Source organism: Mesoplodon bidens (assembly GCF_964165515.1).
Source record: "Mesoplodon bidens genome assembly, chromosome: 14".
Classification (NCBI taxonomy): Eukaryota; Metazoa; Chordata; class Mammalia; order Artiodactyla; family Ziphiidae; genus Mesoplodon; species Mesoplodon bidens.
This window is the reverse complement of record NC_138170.1, coordinates 6,078,130-6,102,288: the sequence shown is the minus strand read 5'-3', so window position 1 is coordinate 6,102,288 and position 24,159 is coordinate 6,078,130. Positions and strand designations below refer to the sequence as shown.

The following is a 24,159-nucleotide window of genomic DNA, read 5'->3' as shown; positions in this document are numbered from 1 at the left end:
CACCAACACTTGCTATTTGTAGATATTTTGATGGTAGCCATTTTGACAGGCATAAGATGATATCTTATTGTAATTTTGATTTACATTTCTCTGATGATTAGCAATGTTGAGCATTTATTCATGTGTATGTTGGCCATCCATGTATCTTCTTTTAAAAATGTCTATTCAGGTCTTCTGCACAGTTTAATTGGGTTCTTTTTTTGATATTGAGTTATATACACTATTTATAAATTTTTATATTAATTCTTTATTGATCATATCATTTGCAAATATTTTCTCCCATTCAGCAGGTTGCCTTTTGTTTTGTCAATTATTTCTTTGCTGTGCAAAAGCTTTTAAGTTTAGGTCCCATTTGTTTATTTTTGCTTTTGTTTATTTTGTCTTAGGAGACAGATCCAAAAAATATTGCTACTATTTATGTCAAAGAGTGTTCTACCTATGTTCTCTTCTAGGATGTTTATAGTTTTAGGTCTTACATTTCGGTCTTTAATCCATTTTGAATTTATTTTTATATATGAGTTGAGGACAAGTTCTAATCTCATTCTTTTACATGTAGCTATCCAGTTTTCCCAGCACAACTTACTGAAGAGATTGTCTTTTCTCCACTGTATAATCTTGCCTCCTTTGTCACAGATTAATGACCCTAACAGTGTGGGTTTATTTCTGGGTTCTCTATTCTGTTCCATACATCAATGTGTCTGGTATTAGGATAGCCACTCTTGCCTTCCTTTGGTTATTATTTGCATGGAATATTTTTCCCATCCTTCCACTTTCAACTGATATGTTTCTTTAGATCTGATGCAAGTTACTTGTAGACAACATATAGTTGGGCATTTGAAAAAGCAGCCACCTCTGCCAGTCTTTACAGGCTGGCTCTGTGAAGGGAAAGGTCTCCACTAATCAACCTAATATAAATGCTTATAGTGTTTTCAGGCCTTTCTAAGCATGCCTGTTCCCTGGGCATGTGTGCGTGTTTTTCCCACCCAATATCCCCAGTTGTATGGTTTCCTTTAAATGTCATATTCCTTAACAGTCTCATCTCTGCTTCTTCTCTGCTTCTTAAATGTTCTATTGTATTCCTCTGCCCATAATTTCTTGCCCCCAATAGTTCACAGGTTTGTAGTCCCCCTACAGCTCTTAGATGTCATTGTGACTGCCACTGCTTTCAGTGGGCTCCAACCTGATATCCAAACTATGCCACCATTTCCACCATAGCTCCTTATTAGAAAAAAGCAGAGACTAGTTACTTAGTAAGCTGCAGACAAGGCAGAACAATGCAAACAAGTTTGAATCTTTTTTTTTCCATTGCATGGGAGGAACCGGAAATTTGACGGCTTCTTCCTCATGCTTTTCCAAGAAAGAGGCAAGATATGGGTGAGCAAAGATAGCCCCAAATTTCCTTCCATAATAAATGTGACTTTACCTTGGTTAAACATTTGTTTGGCTACTACAAATCTGTAACTGGTTTCTATATTTCCTACAAAGCTACTTCAGGTGGTATTTTGTTGTTTATTTTGTGTTTCCATGTGTGAACAAGGGCCTGGAGCTTCCTAGTCCACCACTTGCTGTTGGCACTTCTTGGCACTGGTGTTAAAATAGGATCATTAGCGGCCTTCTGTAGTTAATTCACTTCCTTTCATTACCTTTAAAAGTTCCACAATCTTCAAGTGAAGAGTAAGTGCTGACCTCTTTGATTTGGTTAGTAGGCAATGACACAGCAACAGAGATCAAATGACTTATTATCTACTACCAGCAAATTTACTGACTACAATTTATCAAACCACAATATTTTGAAGGCTTATTTTTCTTGATTCAGCTGTACACAGTATTTTATAGATCTTTATACTTCTTGTGTCTGAAAGGTGCCCAACATGTAACTGATGCTCAAAAATGACAATGTCATCATAATGACACATATAGCCAGTTTATCCATGAGCTAAGCCATGATCCAACTGATTATAAAAGTTGACTTCTAAAATTAAAATTGGCTTCACATTCTTCAACATTTAGTGGAGGAAAAACTAGAGATCTTCTGAAGGTAACCTATGTTTCCCTGGATATTTAAGGTCCTTCAAAGAATATAAAGATTTTATCTTTTGAACCATCAATCCAAGCAAAAAGGAAGTTGAGATTTATTTAGTTTCCACCCATCAGGAATATTGATCATCCATTATTCCAGGGTGCTACTTTTGTTGGAAATACCCCATGTAACTCAATTTGCTTGGGATTACTTACCTATTCCCTGTCTTCTCAAATATACCATATATTTGCTTTGTTCTAGCCCATGTTCACATACTATTTTGTAGATATTTTTCAGTTTTATGACTCTTTAGTCTCCTTGAATAAATTATATATTACTTTAATCATTCATACTCCACATCTAGTTATTCAAGGAGTAACTGCATTTTTCTTACATTTCTATCAATATGTCCATTTTAACTAATATTAATTAGCTCCTTTCAGGTCTCACCTCCTCATAGATTATCAGTTTCATCTTATGTAGGAACTGCTTGCTTGTGTCACCATTCCACTTAAAAACTCCACATTTCCAGGGCTTCCCTGGTGGCGCAGCAGTTGAGAATCTGCCTGCCGAAGCAGAGGACGTGGGTTCATGCCCTGGTCTGAGAAGATCCCACATGCCACGGAGCGGCTGGGCCCATGAGCCATGGTCGCTGAGCCTGTGCATCCAGAGCCTGTGCTCCACAACAGAAGAGGACAAAACAGTGAGAGGCCCGCGTACCACACAAAAAAATAAAAACATTTAACTCAAATTTAAGGGCAAAGTCAATGACATTCTCTAGATGCTCCTCTGATGCCTGCTGACTATTTTTCAGGATTTGCCAAGAAGCCTTTGAATTTCAAATGTTTCTTGGCTAGTCTGAAGAATATTTTCAACCCATTAAATCACAGAATGCATAAACCCAGAGAGTTACACAATTTTGCCAATAAGTGCACTCAGTGGTGTGCTCAACTTAGGACCTGGCTCAGAGGACGCATTCCATAAATAGTTGTGACAATGTCAATAGTTGCCTTTCTCAGTGTTTACACAAATTAAGGGAGCAGGGTAGTTGAAATAGTTGTTTAATGATTAGTGTTGCACATCACTCTACAGCTTTTATCTTGGCTTCTCCATCCGTAGATCTTTCTCATCCTGAGTGGTGTTTTCATCATGGGGTGGTGGTGAGCAGTGATTTGAGCAGAACCATCTCTAAATAACATTTTGGACTGTTTCTTCTTCCACAACTTCTCAATGTCTTCTCTTTGGGACTTTGTACCTAAGCTGACACAAAGCATAAGTGTCCATGTCTCCCAATATGTTATCACATTGCTAAGAAATACACACATTTTACCAGAAGTCTTCTGGAGACATACTATAACTTGCAAACTTGTAGAGATCATTCGAATGGGAGGAGTTTCGAGAACTCAAATGAATATTTGTTTTTTTTTTATTTCCTCACTTCTCAAGCTATAGCTGAAAGACTACAGCCCACTCTTTCTTAGTAATGAGACAGAGACCCTCTTTTTTACAGTATATATAAAAAATGAATGAATGAATAAAATATTGAAATGAATAAAATATTTTGAAATTAATGGACCTCTCTCTATATATATTTTTCTTTTGATTCAGTTTCTCTCTGAGAACATGTTAAGTTTCTTAAGTTAACCCAGGGCTAAACATGGTCCAGAAAATTCTAACACATGACTTTCTCATTTTAGATTCAGTTTGAAAGTGAATAAAAACACATGGGAAAACACACAAAAAAAAAACCAATTACTGGACTTAAAGATATCCCAGAGTTTTCTTTACATGTCACCAAGCTACTTTTACCTCCAATTTCTAAAAATGAACACAAAACATTTTTAATCAGTTTTCAAGAAGATGAGCTAATCTTTTATAAGCATGCATTCAAAGAAGGAAAGCATTCTGCAGATGTCAAGATTACATGTGTTTATTTCGAGTTAGTGGATACAATGGTATATTAGATACCAGCACTCCAAGCTACACCTATGTATTTGCCTCTAAATCTTCACACACTGCCAGTTTCCATTCCTCTAATATTCCATCACTGGGCCTCCTATTTCTAGCAAAATCATAGTTCAAATTTTTAAAAAAGTAAAAGCAAGATGATCACCACATTGTGCTTCCAGTGCCCCCAGAAGGATTATAATTGGTTTAAATAAATTTTTATGTTTTCAGTAAAAGGGGAAATTGATAACATGAGCACTAGTAATGGCACGACTAGGAGAAAAAGAACAGAATACAGATTAAAAGAAACATTTTAGGCTGGACGAGTTAGTTTCCCCTTAGTAAAAACTCCACATAATATCATTGATATGATGTCAACGTTAAATTGCTCAATTTGTGGGCCACACACTTAAGCGTATTGGCTAGTACATTTTTGCAATGAAACAGAAGCAATACAAGCTTTATGTTCTACCATTACACTTCCAGGTTTTTCACTTATTAATATACCTGCCAACTTAATGATTCTTGCATGCATTAGAGTTTGCTTTTGTAGAGTTAAGTTTATTTTCCCCATCCCTCCCACTCCCGTAAACATTGCAATGTGAACTCTTTGCCCAATTTTACTAGAATGTTTCAAAGGACAGCTCTGTGCCACCTTGGGACAGGAACTTCCTGTCCCCTCCCTGGGCTACAGATGGATCAGCAGTATTGATCACATCTCATCTTACATGCAAACAGACACTGCTCCCTTATTTCCCCATGCCAGAGGCATATGAGTCAGCAGGTATACATACAAAAATGGAATTAAAAAGAAAAGAATAGAAAAGAAAAAGAAAGAAAAAGCTTTCTTGTTAAAGCCTATCGTCCTAGAAGGAATCCATTGCTTTGAATTCACTTAGAGCCTGTACAGGCGAAATGTGTTTCTTCTGTGAACCTCGTCTAACTCGCGTCTGGAATTCTTCAGGCTTTTCTCTCTTCACAAGGGGCTTCTTCTCTGGAGCCTTCATCTTCCAAGACACAACAGGTGAGTTGACAGCTGCTGTCCCATATACCTTCTGATATTTTGTTGAGGCCACATAAGATGCTTTCACCGTGAGGACAACAGCATTCATCAGATTTTTAGCTGCCTGAATGAGCGATGTGGCACTGTCCAGCTGGAGTGGAAGAAGAATGAAAGATACTTGGGTTAGCCAAGGCACAACATTCAGAAGATGGAGGTGCAATTTCTCAGTTAAAACAATATCGTGTTTGTGCAAGTATACAGTATTGTCAAAAAAGGAGCAGATTGTTACATGATAAGGAGAATAGTTTACAAAGCAGTCACCTGTCTTCTAGCCCTAATCCCAAAATAAAAAGAAAAAATAGAGGATACTCGACGATATGCAGTTTTCTAAAATCCCAGTACCTCGAAAGACAAAACCCTCCTTTTGGCATGTAAGAATTCCAACATAACAAAAGTTTTCCTAAGTGGAACATCTCACATTATTGCATTAGGCTGATTGGTAATAATGACAATTATTTGAAAAGCATTTGGCAGGCACTAAAGAATAAAACGTTATAAGGGCTTTTATGGCTCTCCCAGTGGAAGTATCTATTTGTAGACTATTTCTCCATCTTGAACTCAGGATTGATAGGTTGCAGGCAGCTAAGCAGAGGGATGCGTCCATGGGTGCACTGACTTTTTACTTAGGTGTTTATTGTGCTGCAGTATCTGACTATTCCCAGGTCTTAAATGTACCTCATATAAAATATCAACAGTTGTGTCAGGCTTGCATAGGTCAAAGAACATTCAATGAGACCCCCTTATCCATGTGCTAATGAAATATTGATTTCTTACGATGTGTCAAATGTTATTTTAAGAACTTTGTTTCCCCACTTAACTCTCACAACAACTCTGTGACGTAGGTATTACTGTCATTGCCATTATATGGTGAGAGATCTGGTGCATGCAGAGGTCCAGCAATTTTCACAGGTTTATACAGCTTAAGTGATGGGGTCCTTAAAGACTGTACTACTGTACCATACTGCTACCCTACTGGGTAGAATGGCTTTAAAATTGCTAAGACCAGTCACAACTTAGAACAGAGTAGGTGTAGAAGTTCATCTCCAGACTCTAAGGCCAGGTATTTTTCAAGTTACCTCTTTTCTGCTTTTAACCAGTTAGGCAGTGTGCTATGAACTGTATACTAGACTGTCCAATAACTGTTTCAAACTCCTGGGCCACAAAAGCTGGAAAAGTTCAAAACTGCATTTCTCAGACCCCCTTTCAGCCAGGATTCTACACGTCACCTAGTGAAAGGAAAGAATTAACAGCTGGACTGCAAATATTACTCCAGCCTCAGGGAAGCCTGAATGTAGTCTGTTCATTAAACCTGTAATATCAACTAAGGAAATGTATCCATTGCAGTTAAATGAGGGATCCAAGAATGTCCCTAAGTAATGCGCTCCAAGTTGCTGAGATTGCTCATTGTATAACTTGTAATCGGTGTAGCTATATTAGAGAATAGGAACTAGGCATCCAACCTTCTGGGTATGAAGTAATTAACAGTGTTTATGCCCAGTGACCCCAAACACAGTGACTCCACTATGTCATGTGACCTGATTTCACTTAACTTGTCATTTCTTGTGACCAAAGCAAGGTCCAAGCAGTGACTGGGGACATCAGAAGTTATATCTAAACCTAGGGGCAAGACAGGAATAAAGACGCAGACATAGAGAATGGACTTGAGGACACGGGGAGGGGGAAGGATAAGCTAGGATGAAGTGAGAGAGTGGCGTGGACATATATACACTACCACATGTAAAATAGATAGCTAGTAGGAAGAAGCCGCATAGCACAGGGAGATCAGCTCGGTGTTTTGTGAGCACCTAGAGGGGTGGGATAGGAAGGGTGGGAGGGAGGGAGATGCAAGAGGGAGGGGATTTGGGGGTACATGTATATGTATAGCTGATTCACTTGTTATAAAGCAGAAACTAACACACCATTGTAAAGCAATTCTACTCCAATACAGATGTTAAAAAAAAAAAAGAAGTTATATCTAAAGACTCTATTATGTTGTTCTGGCTGTTATCTGTTCCACATCCTTTATTAAAGCTAAATAAACATTATTCTGAGTTTAAAAATTCTATGAGAAATAAACTCAATTCTTCTATCACAAAAAAGCTCATAAAATCAGATTATTTGAGAAAACAATGGAAGAAGATTTCTACGTATGAATTTCTTGCAATACCATAAAACTGATCCTTCACCACACACACAGGCACACACACACACACACAAGATTAAAAGCCAGTATTACATTGACGCTACAATAATATAGAGAAGCTGAGATTTGTGGATTAGAGCCATGACTCAACGAATATATAATTGATTGCTTTGCAAATTAAATCAACCAATTGGATAGAGTAACTACTTATGTTACCAATTCTATTACACTGTATAAAGTGTCCATATACAAAAATAACTGTTTAACCCATAATGTTTACTTTTACAGCATAAGTTTCTAAAGTTAGCTAAGGAAAAGCAAATTCTAGATTATTCATGTTAATAGAAAGGAAGCCAGGCACAGATTGTTCCAGTGATTCTCTAAGTACAGTCTCTGAATCAGCAGCACCACATCACCTGGGAACCTGTTAGAAATGCACTCTCTCAGGCCAATCCCCACATTTCTGAATCAAAAACCTGGCAATCCAGGGGATTCTGATTCATGCCAAAGGTTAAGAACCACTGGATTAATGACACTCAAAGACTCTCTCAAGGCTTATTTCAACCAATGATTTCAGGACTTCCACCATCCACAAGTTTGGTAACATCACAGCTAATTATCCAACTGAATCTCACTTTTTCATCTTTCCAATTATACCCCCAGGCAGAAGTACAAATAATGAAGAAAAGAGATAAGATAGCAAAATGCTGGGACGATTAGATCAGTCATAGTTTCTTTAGGAGCTAGATAGATACCATACTCCTTGGCCAATCGACAGTTCCCTGTAAAATTCTATAAGGTTTCAAAAAAGAGTAAAATTCGGTCATAAAGTTAGTTACTTCTGTTGTGTGCTATAGATAAAGAGAGAGTAGAATGATATTATATCAGGGACGGTTCTGTTGATTTGCTTTGGGGCAACAGAATTAGCAGAAGTAGATTAGGGCAAGATATGTCTATTGTATTTTAAATTGTCCCCCAAAAAGCAAATCTTGGGATAATTGAGTTGGGAGAACTGAGTGGATCCAAAGATAATAATTACAAATAATTTGGAGATTTTTACCACAGATTCCATTTTCAGATAGATGGTTTCTAATTCTGCTGCAAAAATATGATAGCCTGTTTCTTCTTCAGAACCCCTTTGCTCTCCCAGCCTGACACAGAAATCCTATGAATAAACCTAACACATTGGTTGACAGTGAGACAACTCTAAATTATAAAGTCAATGATTTTTGTTCAAGCCACCTGGTGGGGCAGGTACTGAATTCATGGTGAGGCAAAGCGAGGAGGTGAGGGCCAGCTAAGCCTGAATAAATATACTCCAAGGCAATAAGGCCAATCTAAAATTAATACAAAATTTGACTTCTTCTTAAAATTTGAATTCCCCAGGGATAAATTTTACCATTTGCCCTATACCCACTGTAATGATTTAGATCATTTTCAGCACAATCATAATTTGTTTTACTTAAAAATGGGTCTCCTTTATACTTGTCCAAAATAGCACTGAGACCTGGTTTCCAAGCGGCACATCTTGCTAAAAATTCACTTCCTAAAGAAAATACATTAAAATGAGTAAAGCTACATGGAAAGAAGATGTTTAAATGGAAGTTTTGAGAAAACTTGTTTCACATAATTGTATTCTATTTTGTGGTGTATACTGTAACTAGGGCATTTTCAAACAAGACGTGTTAATGAAATTCTAATAATATTAATACCCAACATTACTTGAGCACTTACTAGGTGCTTGGCATTGCCTTGGTCCTTTTAATTAATCTGCATGACTCAAGTTTTAAAAATCCTTATAGTTGAAACTGTTATCCCCATTTTAAAGATGAGAAAAGGAAAGTTTAGAGAGGTAGGATAACTTGTCCCTGTAGTAACTGGCAAAGTAGGAATTAAAACATGTACTCTCTCTCTACAAATACCAACATCTGAACCACTACATTGTATTACTTCTCTGAAGCATAATTTAATCTCTGGGGTCCTGTTTTTCAGTGACTAACTATCATTCAAAATGAACCGATCTCAATTATTAACTCTGTCTGGGCATCCTATAAACATCATGACTAAGTCTAGTGAGAGCGTCCATCTCACCTGGTCTGTGATTTTTAGTCTCATCCTCAGAGCCTGAATTCTTTCTAACTAAACCTCCTGGCTTGGGCTGTGCTACTGCCCAGCAATCCGTCCTGGCCTTTTGACTGGTCTCCTGGCTTGGATGCACCTTGATGACAGCAGTTCCTGGGATCTGATCCCTGCAGATTTTTCTTGTACTTGCTCTGTTACTCTGAACTACATTCAATATACAACAGTAATGACTGGTTGTACCGTCAGGTGGGGCTCAGCTACTCTGGTTAGTGTTCTAAGCCTTAATCTGGGCTGGTCTTGCTAGCTTAAATAAGTCCCAAAGGTGGGCTGTAGCCAGCCATTCCTCAAGCTGGCTTGCATATACACTGACTAGACTTATCCACAGAAAGAGACTTGTATATTCTCCTGCTCAAGGGCCTTTCTATTCCTATAAGGCAGCCCATTAAATTCTTATATCAAGTCTAAGAGAAGTGGTTACTTAATTAAGAAAATAATAATAATAATAGCCTACATTTAGCAAATGTTACCATGAGCCAGTCTCTGGACTAACTTCTCAAGTTTCCTTTCTCTCATTCAATCTCACATTCACCCCTCAGACAGGGAATACTATTATGTTCAGTTAAGTGGGAAAGCCAAGATTTAAACCCAGGAAGCCTAAATCCAGAGCCCATGCTCTAACAATTGCTCTATGATGCTGCCCAGAGTCGAGCATGGCAGACGAATCCATAGCCCCCAAATTTATCAAGCTGTACTAGACAAATTCTCTCTATTCCATTCCATAGGTGTCTGCTGTCCCTAACCACGGAAATTAGGCTTCTCCTAATTCTGTCACTATTCTTTTTAAAATATCAAAGTACTATTTTAAAAAGGCAACAGATGTTTCCTCACATCTTGTTCTATTACAGTCCATGAAAAGCAAATAAGGGCGGGAGAGCTGTTCTACAGCCAAGTCTATAGGGTTTTTCTGGCTCTTTTTCTGTCTCTATTACCACTCTCTTCTTCTTAACCCCACTTAACTTCTAATAGACAGATTTCTCTTTCCCTACACTTTCCTCATTTTGCGTTTTGAAGTAGAGAGAAATACTAGAGGGAAGACTTCCTGAAATGTGATTCCTCCATTAATTGATATTTGTGCTGCTTAATTCCTTATGAATTGTGAAAAGTGCTTACAATGACTCAAAATTTACAGGATCATCTGAAGATTTCTGAAACACCATATCATTATGTTTCATGCTATTTCATTAACATGGGGATTATACTGCAAGAGGTGTTCAGTTTCAATAGAAACAGAATTTGACAGAAATGTGACTGCGTGACTCAAATCACACTTTCAAATGAAAGTGCAACTGCATTTCTTGAAATACCAAATTGTCATTTATGCTCTACCCTACAGTCTATCCCTCTATTTTTCTACTACTTTTCTAATGGATTAAATAGAACGTTGTTCATGCCTGGATGGTTAAGAGTGCTGAAGAAGGACAATTCTGAAGTTCCTAGCTAGTACAATTTGGTATATATGGATGTATTCACCCAGGTGATAGAAATAAGAGGGAAGCTGAAGTGCTGAACTGTTGAGTTTAACTTTGGACATACTGAGTGAGGTGTGTGTGTGTGCTACACATAGGTAGAGTGAGTTATCAAAGGAAGAGTTGAAATTCTGGGAGTGAAATTCAGGGAGCAAGATGTAAGAAACCACATTTTGTTTATATTGGTCTTCCCAGTTCTACATACAGTAAGTATATAATTTATGTCAATTTCTATCTGATTTTTTCTTCCCTTCACATTTCTTATTTAGTGTTTCTACAGAGAGAGCTAATCAATTGGAATGAAATATTAAATCCATATTCTTCCCACAGGTCAAAAAGTCCAATAAATCTACTAAAATTTTTATCTGCATTATACTTTCAAGATCAAAATCAATAGTCTTTTAATAATCTAAGACATAACATCATCAAGAAATATCTTAACTATCCCCTTGACAGCCAAGGCTACTTTCGATTCTGTTAGGTAATTAGCAATTCTTCACCCTTGATAATAATGGTGATCCTCCTGGGGCCAAACAGCAATAAAGCAAATGCAGTTTAGATTTAACAACTGGCTTTAAAAAAACACCCCCACCCCAAAGGAAAAAAAAAAAACATACCATTGTCAAAAGTGCAAAGTAATCTGAAAGAGGTGGAGAGAAATGCATTGGATTAACCACATATGACACAGTGAACATTTTAGGATGTTAATTTGTGAGGGCCAGGAATATAATTAGAGAAGAGAATTAGGATTTCACTGTGCTCCACATTAATCCATTTAAAATATGCATGTAGAGATAGAAATATAACCTGGAAATGAATCTGTTTCCAAAAAGCTGATTATCTATTACCACAAAATAATGAACCATAAATGGTAGTTTATGCAAATCCCAAGTACAAAGCAATCCGTCCTTGCGTTAAAAATAATGTAAATGTCATTGGACTACTGGCTAAACTAAATTGAATAAAATAAACCAAATCATTTTGAAGGTGATTTTGAAATATAAAAGCCAAGGAATGATTACCTTGAAAAGCTTAGAAGTGCCTGGGAGAGGAAACCTAGTCCCATTTGGGCCTAGGCTCTTTTATTCTAATTTTCTCAAATAATAACTGATAGTGCTAATGACTTTGAGAATGCTAAAATGGGTAGAGTCCATTTTAACCATGTGCAAGATCTTTTAATGGGACTAACTTAGTGTTTACCATATAAGAATAAGAAATATTTTAATGGGCCTACACTATACATATTCAGGGCCGGGGTCGTGTTTTGAGGGGAGGAATTTGTGCTGGAAGAATTTATAATAAATTGAAAGTAAATACCCTGAGAAAACTGGAATCTCTCTACTGGAGCTGGCCATTTATTTATATTTAAACAGTTATCTCTCCAAAAGGAGTTACAAATTACCTGCAGGAAAAACAAAAACAAAAAAAAGACTTTCCTACAAGTCAGTTTTGCTGTTAATGAATGGGAAGTTAGAAACCCACAGCATTGCAACCTATTATCTGCCAAGAAGAGCATTTCATGTTTGAAAAATCCATGAGGCTTTGTAGATATATTTGATCCCCTTAGAAACTGTGATACATTTGAAATACCTTGAAATATCTCCCTACTTTTCCCAGAGTCTATATCAATAACACTTTTATAAAATGCTAGCAAGTCCAGGGTAATAAATAACTGAAGCAAACAAAGATATGGTGAAAAGGTTCAGCCTAATCACATCTTTCCCCACTTCATGGATGTTTACATGCTTACAAAAAAGATTATTTCTGTGTGGTAAACCTTCATTTCAGTGTCCTAGTCCACACACTCTTCCTCATCAAACATCAACAATGAAATAAATTAACAAAGCTGAATTCCTTCTTGTTAAGACAGTGACAGTGGTGAACATAAGGTAGCAATTTGCACTCACCCCTATGGTGTCCATGGCAGGCATTACTAATCAATCACAATACCTTGCTCCCTGAGAATATTCTCAGTGGCATGAGAAACGAAATTTCTTTACCTCCCTCCTCCAAGAGGTCATATTTTGAAAAAATTGTCAAAAACAACTTGATATAGTTTATAACACAGATACATCCTCTACTGTATCTTTACTTCTATATTTAAATTGTTTAATACTTCCTGCTTCTGTTACTACCAATCAGACCCCGAACAAGTATTTTTTTATTTAAATGATGCAGCATTTAATCTTTTTTCCCATAGTTAACTTTAAGGGACAAATTTTGAATTTGTACTGACACCACAGTATGAGTTGTTAATTAATGAAATCATTAAGCTGAAGACATAAGTAAGAACAGAAGTACAAAGCATTTGGGGGATGATTTTAAATCAGAAGGTAAAAATTAGCTGAATATACTAACAAGTATGATGTCTGAAGTGAAAATGACCATCACAGGTATGGCTGTGATGATCATTAAAACAAAAAAACCCCTGCATTAAATCTATTAATATTAGAACGTGTATTAATCCTTGATAACTGAGAGCAAGAATACTGTAGGCTAACTCCTGAAGAGTTGGCTTAATCCCAAGGGTGTTCCCATTTGCTTACAGGATCTTGAAAAGTAAATGTTTTTCAACTTTAAGTAGTGGCTCAATCACAGCAGAAAGGAGGAGAAAAGGTCTGTTATTTTTCTGCAGGGATTCCCTGAGTGCTGCCAGGGAAGCAGCTGGTTCTCTCCCAAGGCTGAAGGTCAGTTGTTGGGAAATATGTCTGTAACGGCTCGAGATGAAGTTGGCAAAGGCCTTAGCAGACAAGCACTGCAATCTCAGCCAGGCTAAAAAAAAAAAAGCTCCAGTGTTGCTGAGAAATTTACCAATTGGTTTTCAGGTAACTTTCTCAACTGGACATATTTGTGTTTTCCTTTCTAATTCATTGAGGTAGGTAGTACTTCTTAGTCAGCCAGTCCACTGATTAACTGTCTTCATTTGCATTTTTTCAATTATAGGTAAGTAAACCTTGGGGATTCCCATGAAGGCTTAATTACAGTCAACAAATTTCCTAAATATGGCTTAGAGCCATTTTTTTCTCACTATTTAAGGCAGAACAGTTTTTGCTCACCCCCAAACAAGTCATTTTTCTAACCTTGGAATCCTAAGGAGAAATGGGAGTATTTGGATGTGTTACCCCTTGGAAAGTTATGAACAGGCATCTCTATTCCTCCAGGCAGTCCCCACCTCCCTTTTCTATATTTCTGCCTTCCCATACTGTTTCTTTTCCTACACATCAGGATCTCCTGGCCCAGAGGATTTCTCTGGGTTGTTTTCACATAACAACAGAAACATAGGAAATAAATCCAACAAGAGGAGATGTGCCAATGGATGGAGATATATATATATATATATATATATATATATATATTACAAACTGTGAGATATTCCTGTGCAGGAATACCTTTATGTCACATATATATTCCATGCATTGATTGCTGATTTTGTCATCTCTGATCATGAGAATCAGTGTGTCTTCACCAACCAAGGCTCAGACCTTCAAAGGGTTAAAGCTCCTTTTTGCCTTCCCTATGAGGCAGTCAGCTAGCAGAAGATCACCACGTTTGATCCCTTTATTTCCCTCATTCTCCCACACTATTCTGCACTACCATTACTGGGAGGCAATTTAAGACAAGCCACTGCCCAAGAATCCAAGAGAAATATGTCTTCACAAAATGAATCAAAGAGCCACCAATGGGCCCAGTACTCTCAGAAATGCTGAACTTTGCATGGTCATGGTATATTTTTTGATAAGTGATAAAGGCCATTTAACACCTTACAAAATGGTTCCTAGGCTCCAGAATGCGACGTGCAACTACTAAGTGAAGAATAGATCCAAAGAGTCAAGGACCACAAGTTTGGGTGCTGGTTGATGGAGGGTTGTGCCTGGGAAGGGAGCATAATCTGGAAGCTTGGATTATTCTTCTCCATCCATTCACTCCTCTCCACATTCAATCACTAACAGTTGTATCATGTGGCATTATTCATATGTTGGGGAATCTAAACTCCCATCCAGTCCATAACTCTCTCCTCATCAGGTGTGTGGAAAGAGCTGGTCAAAGCCTCTGTTGCTACCTGAGTCCTGGATGAAGAGAGTAAAGAGCAGCAGAAGAGACCCCTTCCCCAAGGATTGTTTGCTACCCCTCCTCAGGATTCTAGTACCCTCTTTCCACCCCATTCTTCCAAGTCCTGTACATTCTCTCCCCTCTGGCAATGCATTCTTACATTTCATGCTCCACTTCCAACTCTCCCTGTTACTCAATCCTGTTCTATCTTTTCCTCTCTTACAGTGAAGAAAAGCTTGGATTTTGGACTTTGGACTCAAAACCTGAGTTCAAACCTGATGGGACTAATCACTGGCTATATGATCTTCGGAGAGCTACTTAACCTAGCTCTACCTGAAACTCTTTATCTTACCTTTCTCTAAAGTAAAAGTGAAAAAAAAGCACTTTCTAGGATTATTAAATGTTAAATGAGATAATACCCTTGAAGCTGAATGCCTGGCACATGGAGGCCCTTAGCAAATCATGCTTTTATTATTACTGTGATCCAGTTTTCCTTAAATCACCATTTGCGTCCAAAAAGCGTCTTTTTAAAATCATATTTTCCATTTCCACCTCCTCTTCCTCTACTTTCTCCTTTCAAGGTTTCTCCACACCCCTCCATCCACCCAATCCAGCACTTTGGACTCTCTCTAACCTTCTTCTTACTGAAGCTACTGCCACCGTGGCTTGTTCTCAATGCCTGATTATTACAGTTTTAATTTTGTAGTGATAAAGGCATGGAGAAGTTCACAAGGAGAATAGAAAAGCACCGTAGGTTGTATCTTTTGCAGCACTACTGAATCTTTTAGATGGAGGAATGGAGGGCTCAAGAGTCAGTATAAGAACACATGGGGGATTTATGTATGGCATCCAAAATATCTAAGAACATTTAGGGCATATAGGGGTTGGAGAAAGACTTGATAGTTGAAAATTCAAGATGGCTCTAGTAGGAGATGGAGGGAAGCCAATCTGGTCTTGGAAAGTAATGTTTAAAGATCTTATTTGAGAGTCATCAAAAGAAAGAGTATAAAATATTTTATCCAACTACGTATAGGGTCTAGCATTTCAAAAATTCAGGCTCTTCCAAAAAAAAAATTCATACTCTTTGGTTTGGTTAAGATATTATTTCTAGATATTTCTTATTGAAAAGCATAATAATGTTACCTGGGAAGTTCAACAGCCTAATTCATTCAACTCTTATATTGTTGTCAGAACCCAGCTGAGAGTGTCCTAAGCTACCTTAAACACAGTTCACTTTTCTGTGCATCAAACACTGAAGATCAACATCCCAAGCCCTATGCTTCAACTCTATCAAAATACAGTTGGCTTTCTTAGATTTGTTTCCTAAAGTCTTAAATCTATTGTTCTATAAAATGGGCTATTTTAAATTTTTAGCCCATTGGACCTAACACCTGCTGTCTTTAACTGAGATCAGCTTATCTAGTTATCTTAACCCACCAATAGACTCACAGTGTTGTATCTACATATTCTTTGGGGGTGCTTGAAAGTTTCATCCACCCAGCTTCCCAAAACATAAGCATACCAATCTTGTTGCCTTTGGTTATATTTTTCTCATATTTATTAACCAAATAAATTAGCAAAGGCCAGGTCTTGAAAATAGACTAACCAAAAAATCCAGGATAATTAAAAGTCAAACTATAAAGAGAGGACATTGCCTAGGCTACAGTCTGGAAAGGCCAGGAGGTACTAAGAAGTAAGTTAGGTGCAAAAGAAACAAACAAACAAACAAAACAAAACAAAAACAGAATGGTTAACCTTTAAATAAGCCATACTTGTCAATGCTCCAAGCCTCTTCTAGAAACGTCTCTTTTAGTGAAGGCAAGGATCGTTGATGTGTGACATACTTGCTACCATTTCTTCATTGGTACCTTTATCAGGCACATCCAGTCAATAAGAGCCCTTTGTTCTATTGATCCTAGACAAGATCTCAGAATTCTTCTCAAAACACACCGCAGTGTATCACTAGCAATTGTTGAGAGTGAGCAATCAAGATTAAACCCATTTACCATATCTACTATGGGCCTTCGAACCCTCCCCCCAAGAGCTATGCTTTGATTAACAGGGGTATATTAATATTGTTTCTCCCTCATTAGCATATTGTTCTCCTTGTATAATTCATAAAGAATAACCTCTTAAATATAATGCAGAAAACTGATGTGAAATCTTAGACACATATGTAACTATATAAAATAATTCACTACATCTACCTAAAATTTCAACTCCTTTTTTTTTTTTTTTTTGTGGTACGTGGGCCTCTCACTGTTGTTGTCTCTCCCGTTGCAGAGCACAGGCTCCGGATGTGCAGGCTCAGTGTCCATGGCTCATAGGCCTAGCCACTCCATGGCCTGTGGGATCTTCCCGGACCAGGGCATGTGTCCCCTGCATAGGCAGGTGGACTCTCAACAACTGCACCAACAGGGAAGCTCCAAAAGCCAGTAATTTTAATTAAATTATTTTTAAATTTGAGCAGTTGACGCATGGCTTTTCACGATTGAAATACATTTTTCTGTCTACTTTGAAACATTCTTTGAGTAGACATAGAATAATACTCTCCAAATACTTTTCTTTTTTTCCTGGCCACTACTTTTCTCACTGTGACATGTAAACTCACTACCAGTTTCATCACATAATATCTTCCTCTAACTAGTTCCCTTTCTCCTCACTCTTTCCTCCCTTTAACAGGGGCCAGAATAATCCTGTTACATAAACTCAAATAATATTGCTTTTCTTCTCAACATCGTCCAATGGTGCCCCATCTCAATCTGAGTAAAATCCAAAACAATCACAGTGGCCTTCAAGGTCATAAAATCTGGTTACCAATAGTTCTGATTTCTCTGTTGTTCACTCCACTACTAAATATTGGTCTCTTGGGGGCTTCCCTGCTGGTGCAGTGGTTAAGAATCCACCTGCCAATGCAGGGGACATGGGTTTGAGCCCTGATCCAGGAAGATCCCACATGCCATGGAGCAACAAAGCTCATGTGTCACAAATACTGAGCCTGTGCTCTAGAGCCCATGAGCCACAATTACTGAGCTCACGTGCCACAACTACTGAAGTCCACATGCCTAGAGCCCATGCTTCACAACAAGGGAAGCCACCACAATGAGAAGACCGCACACTGCAACGAAGAGTAGCCCCTCTTGCCGCAACTAGAGAAAGCCCCCACACAGCAACGAAGACCCAACACAGCCAAAAACAAACAAACAAATAAATAAATAAATAAATAACATTGCTCTCTTGGTTATTGCTCAGACAGACCAGTCATGCCCACCCTTCAGTGCCTTTATACTTTTTTCTTCTGCCTAGAACGCTCTTCCCCCAGATACCTGTAAAGCTTGGTCACTAAACTCCATCAGATATTTAATCAAATATCAGTATCTCAGTGAAAACTTCTCTTCAAATTGCAACTCAATTCCCACCCTTAACTCCTCCTCTTTCCAGTTTAATATTTCTTCATACACTCGTCGCCATCTAACAAATATTTTCTTCATGGTTTTATTGTCCCTCACCCCCAGCTATATCCCAAACACCTAAAACAGTGTCTAGCATATGGGTCTTCCATAAATATTTGCTGAATGTTGTTGAATAATTGCAACTTTACGGATGAAGAAGTAAGAGACGACAAAGCTTGTCCAAAGACGGAAAGGTAGGGCACAATGTCTAGTCTAGTACCCAACTCCCCATGCCATCAATCTGTTTATTCTTCCATGGAAGAGTACCCAAAGACAACACATTAGTAGGACAGTGGGATTTAGGGACATAATATACAAAGTAAATGTTATCTAGCTACAATACAAATCTTATGAACTCTTCCTCTCACTGTGCCCTCAGTGGTATAGCTTCAGTATCATCCTTTGCTCAGAAAACATCCATAATTCAATTATTTGTGTTTATTACTTTCTGTGTATAAAATACTGGGCTTTCTTTAAGGATCATCTCTCTCATTAACAGTACCAGCATCTGTGAAGCACTGAACTGTGTTTGCTAGGTATAGTTCTGGGGTCTTAATAAATGATCTCTAAGATGTATAAGATAGATACCATAATTTGTTCTTTACATAAAAGGAAATAGAAAAGAATAAGTTCTTCGTGAACTTGGGTTCACAAACTCATATCTGGTAGAACTCAGCTTCAATTTACCCATGTGACACATTACATGCAATCTTCTTTGACCAGGCAAATCCACCTTAGTGTTTTCCTGCCCTGAACTCTCTATTCCTGGCTATTGGTTCCATTTATCTGGAGCTCAGTATGAATTATGGTGGCTTTTAACTATTCATAAATGTGAATCATATGACCAAGTAGTAATGAAGTGGATTTCCTTAAGTCATAAAGGAATAAAAGGTCACAACAACTTCTAGTCCTGCAATCACGATTCACATGAGATATGAAATAGGCACATAGTAAGGACTTCATCTTCTACTTACTCGTTTTCTTGCCAGCCACTAAAAAGTCACTTACATTTTCAAAGAAAACTTGATCAAATACAACATCTAATTCTCCTTCCCACTAGCCATCACATATATCACTTGCTATTTACACAAAGTTTATGAAAAAAACTTTTTTATTCTAAATTTCTACAATAAAGCCTTTTACTCAGCCACACAATGGGCACCATGATATGATGTAAGGCTGACATAGTTTTTAAGAACACAACATATCTTAGTTGTTACCATCATTTATACTACCTGGCTGATACTATATCCTGTATTTTTGTTCAGCTACTAGTCTAAGGGGGACAGGGACAAGCAACATCCTTCAAATGCACAAAGCACAACAGCACAAAGAGAAATTGGCTCTAATCTTGGCTGTGCTAGTTGCTGACTAGGAAAGTTTGGGGTACTCTTGTAACCTCTCAGGTTCTGCTTCTTCAACTGTAAAATGGGGTTATTAATACCAATATATTTTTGCCAGTTTTAAAAGCAAATTTTTTAAATTTTAAATGAGTATGTCACTATAAAAGATTATTACATAGGGTCTGGGTACCTTGGGTGAGTCCTTTTAGAGTCTTCATCATAATTTATTGGACCACCTGGGTAACTCACACTCAAGAAAGTCTGCACAGGGAAGGGTATTCCAATAGATGACCAGGGTGAGTGTACCATAAGCCTTAACAAGACAAGAACAAGGTACTTCCAAAATGAGGTAAGCTTTCTTTTTCCACCTGACAGTGGGGATGACTAGGGCTGAAATATGAGTGAGGTGGTCTAGTTACAATCTATTTTTTCCCCTTTTTTGGAGAATGATCAGGAAATATGATTCTCAAAAATAAATGTAACAGAGGAGCCTGATCTTGGGGACCCAAAAACTGACTGTGGAGTGCATTCCTAAAAGAAATAAAAGTCAGCCAAAAAATAAAGATAAACCATTCTTGTAATATGAGCATCCATGGAGCTACCCTTGGTGATTGCAGCTCAACTCCTGTTACATTTCTTGCTAGCATGAAATAATTAGTTACTTATTTGCTGCTTTGTCTTCAAAGACTTTGTGTGCATGTGAAAGTCTTGTCTCAGAACTAGACTTTTTGCTATTTATGAACAAGTACTTCCTGGCCCTTTATTGTCATGTTCTCTAGAAAGGCTAGCACCACATAAGCCACAGTAAGATTGGGTATATACATCCCCAGTGTTTAGTCAATTGGGTGATGGATTCTTAGTTCACGCTGCCTCTTAAACTGATCTTTAAGAGCAGCCTACTGATAAAATTTGACTAATACTTCCCTGTATTGGGTTAATGTACTTTGGATATTTTCCAGATTCAATATATATTGAGCATCCCAGCCAATATTTTACATCACTTAATCTTCACTCTATGCCCCCCAAAAATGATACATCCCTTTATCCTTACTGTTCGATACATGAGGGAATGGAGGCTTAAAGAAAAGTAACTTGCTAGGTAATAAGACAATTACCAGGAATTTTAAGTGTATGACTTCTGTTCCCAGGTGTAGTGTATTTAATAACACACTGCAGCTCCAATTGATTTTAAATAAAATAAGAAATAAAGAGCATTTAAGGTGGTTCCCCTGTTAAGCTAGAATACGTCCCCTTACAAGTGCCTGCCAGGGCTTGGCCTGGTTTGGAAACTTATAATCTGTTTCTCCTGTAGTGAGTACTTTAGGAAAAATACAGCAAAAACACCAGAGGGTTCCCTTCAATCTAAAACTGGAAATATTATTTCTTTGGTCCCACAAAGAACCTCTACAGATGGACAACATATTGTCTGTTCTCTTGCAAAAGAGTTTGAGCTATACAAGAAACTTTCAAAACCACAGATTAAAGGACAAAGTATCCTCAAAAGACTGGACATGCATAACAGTATTGCCAAAAATCATAGAAAGGATATTAGTGGTTCCTTTGAAAGCAAGCCTCAAATCTATGAAATTGGAAAACTTCTTTAAAAAAAAAAAGCACTTTGCAAACTTCCAAGAAAATGACAACTTTTATCCAGTGAAAAAAGATAAACATTAAAGTGTTGGAGAAAGTCTGATACAGTATCTTGCCCTTACTGAAAATCTTACTTAATATTAAGATGAAAGTTTCCTCAAGGCACAATCCCTATCTTGGAGTCCCTGTGAATCTAGCCTTTGACAAAATTAAATCACCTCCATATTTATTATAAGAGGTAAAGGTTACCTCATTATTTCTTTACTTGATACACTAAAAAATGTCATGGTAAATATTTCAAATACACTACAACTACAGCTTTGAAAGAGAGTGATCTCTGTTTCATCTAGAGTCACCACCTGTTACAGCTCTCCAACCTTCTCTTTAAAAAGAATTAATGCTAAACTATGAAATATATTCAATGTCTACCTATAATTTGCTTGGTTTCAAGGGCTCAGCTAGCACTAATTTCAGCATTGCAGTTACTCATCATAAATATTACCTCAAAAACTTCAACATAATTAATTTGAATCTCAAGGAAATCATTGGCCTGATGCATTTCTTAATATTACTTTTAAAGGAAAAAATATAAATTATCACTTTGTTTTTCTTGCTTATTTTTTAAAAGGTACTTATTATCTATCTCATCATACAAGGATTAAAAAGTATACAGAGGGAATAAAGTAATATGTGAAAATGTTTTGTTTAACAAAAAAGGTGTTATAAAAACAATTGAATTGTTTTAAACTCAATACCCTTGTTTGCAAAAATCAAGAAACTGAAGTCAATCCACTTAACTTTCTTTTAAACATATTCTTGGGGGCTTCCCTGGTGGTGCAGTGGTTGAGAGTCCGCCTGCCGATGCAGGGGACATGGGTTCGTGCCCCGGTACGGGAGGATCCCACATGCCGTGGAGTGGCTGGGCCCGTGAGCCATGGCCGTTGTGCCTGCGCCTCTGGAGTCTGTGCTCCACAAGGGGAGAGGCCACAACAGTGAGAGGCCCACGTACCGCAAAAAAAAAATCTTATCAGAGCCCTTAATTGCCTTTGAGGATAGAAACGCCTGTATCTCTAAGACAGGAATATTTGGGGTAACCAAGAAGGAAGATGGATGGACATCTTTAAAAGGTGTATGAAGGTTATGGCCAGAGGATGACCGTGATGTGTTCTCAGGAGCAGGAGTCTCGCTTCTAGCAAAGTGCACACTCACACCCCGATGCCAGGCTATGAATGGGCATTTGGCAGATGAATCTGGAACCATTGTATCTGCCATCTTCCACCCTTCCAGAGGGAAGAAATAAAAGGCTCCATTTCAAATAGTATGTATATTCTAGGTGAAACATCGAGATTTCAACCAGACCTATGGTTCTCATCTGTGGCAATTTCCCCACTACAGGCATCTAGTGGGGAAATGCCAGTGACCTTGCCAAACATCTTATACAGTGAACAACCACAACAACTTCTCACAACTAAGAATTATTTAGACTAAGCTAGAATGAAATACCCTAATGAGACAAGCCATGAGGTCTAAGAAAGGGTCGAAACTGAGTTAAAGCCCTGGGAAGCTCTCACCATAGCCTCCCTCCTCCCTCCTTCCTAGACCAGAATTTTTCAGAGTGTGATCCATGAGTATCTGCATCCAGAACGTTTAGAAATAGAATACAGATTCCTGATCTCAGGCGTGAGCTTCAGAACTGTGAAGGGAAAGCCTAGGAATATCCATTTGTATTTGCTACCCATGTGATTCTTCTACAGATTGAAATATAAGAATCACTACTTCACTTCTCTGTTGAAGTCATTCCCTTCTGCATTTTCAGCTATCACCTCTCTGTAGTGATTCCTTCAGGACTCTCAATGACAAAAAATTGCAATTTCTATGAGGGCAGAGACTTTGGCTGGTTGTTCACTACTGTATATTCAGTGGCTTGATTGGTAGACATGATGAAAGAGGGCAAGAGTGCATCTACATCATCAAAAAGACCATCATCTTTGGGAAGGGACAAGGTAATGCAAAATAAAGTTAGCTACCGATTTATTTAGTACTTCTACATTCTGGGCCTTGTACTAGGTCTGTGGCACACATTAACACATTAACACTAAAAACAATGCAATGAAGTAGATACTAATGTAATTTTCACTTTACACTTGAGAAAAATGGGGCTCAGCTGGGTCAAGCAACTACCAGAAGTCAGAATTCAGTTTGTGTGCCACTGAATGGAGAGTATAGACAGGTAAGAACTGCCACTCCATGCCCAATTCTTCCCATTTTTTTTTAAGATATGTCATATGATATACGTAGACATAATTGGGGTGGGGGTACAGATGTTCCTGGGAAATATTTTAAAGGGTGCTAACACAGCTAGGAAGCACACCATTTTGCCCTCTCACCTCTTTTCTTCTTCTTGTATGGGATATGGGAAGATGGAGCACTAGCAGTCAACTTGGACCAAAAGATGAACTTGAGAACAGAAGCCTCCACTGCTCCTCAAGTCGAGCAGAACATAAAGTCAGAAGGAGTCTGGGTCCTTGATGACTCTGAGATTACTATACCAGCCCTGAACCACCTATAGACTTATTCTATGCGAGAGAGAAATAAATATTTGCTGTTTTATCATATGTAACTGAATCTAAATTTAATTAAAATACATGAATTATAAATACTATTATTGGGCATTAATAATTTAGGATACTTAATTAAAAAGTCATATTTCACATCTAAATATAATTAACATTTTAATATATCATAACCTTCACATGGGAGGGCAAATGAAACAAGCCATGTCACTTTAGCACTTATTTTAAATTCCTTTTTTTAAATAAATGATTAATTTGATTAATTCAGCTGTTTTGAAAGAAATTCTATATGTTTCCATACCACAATCTTTTTTTGTTGTTGTTAGTCTACTTAAAGTACTAGGAAATATAACAAAATAAATTACAAAAA

General features: G+C 37.7%; 1 protein-coding gene across 4 annotated transcripts in view; it reads right to left on the bottom strand.

Moving 5' to 3' along the window:
* Positions 1 to 4,770: 4,770 nt before the first annotated feature.
* The window catches only part of CTNNA2 (catenin alpha 2), a gene marked incomplete at its 5' end in the record, with an annotated part of 1,045,541 nt that continues 1,026,152 nt past the window's right edge, over positions 4,771 to 24,159 (bottom strand). For all 4 annotated transcript variants that reach the window (XM_081253620.1, XM_081253621.1, XM_081253622.1 and 1 more), the window contains one exon: positions 4,771 to 5,121. In XM_081253620.1, coding sequence (XP_081109746.1) covers positions 4,834 to 5,121 — 288 coding nt within the window. In that variant the 3' untranslated portion in view covers positions 4,771 to 4,833. The remainder of the gene's footprint in view (positions 5,122 to 24,159) is intronic.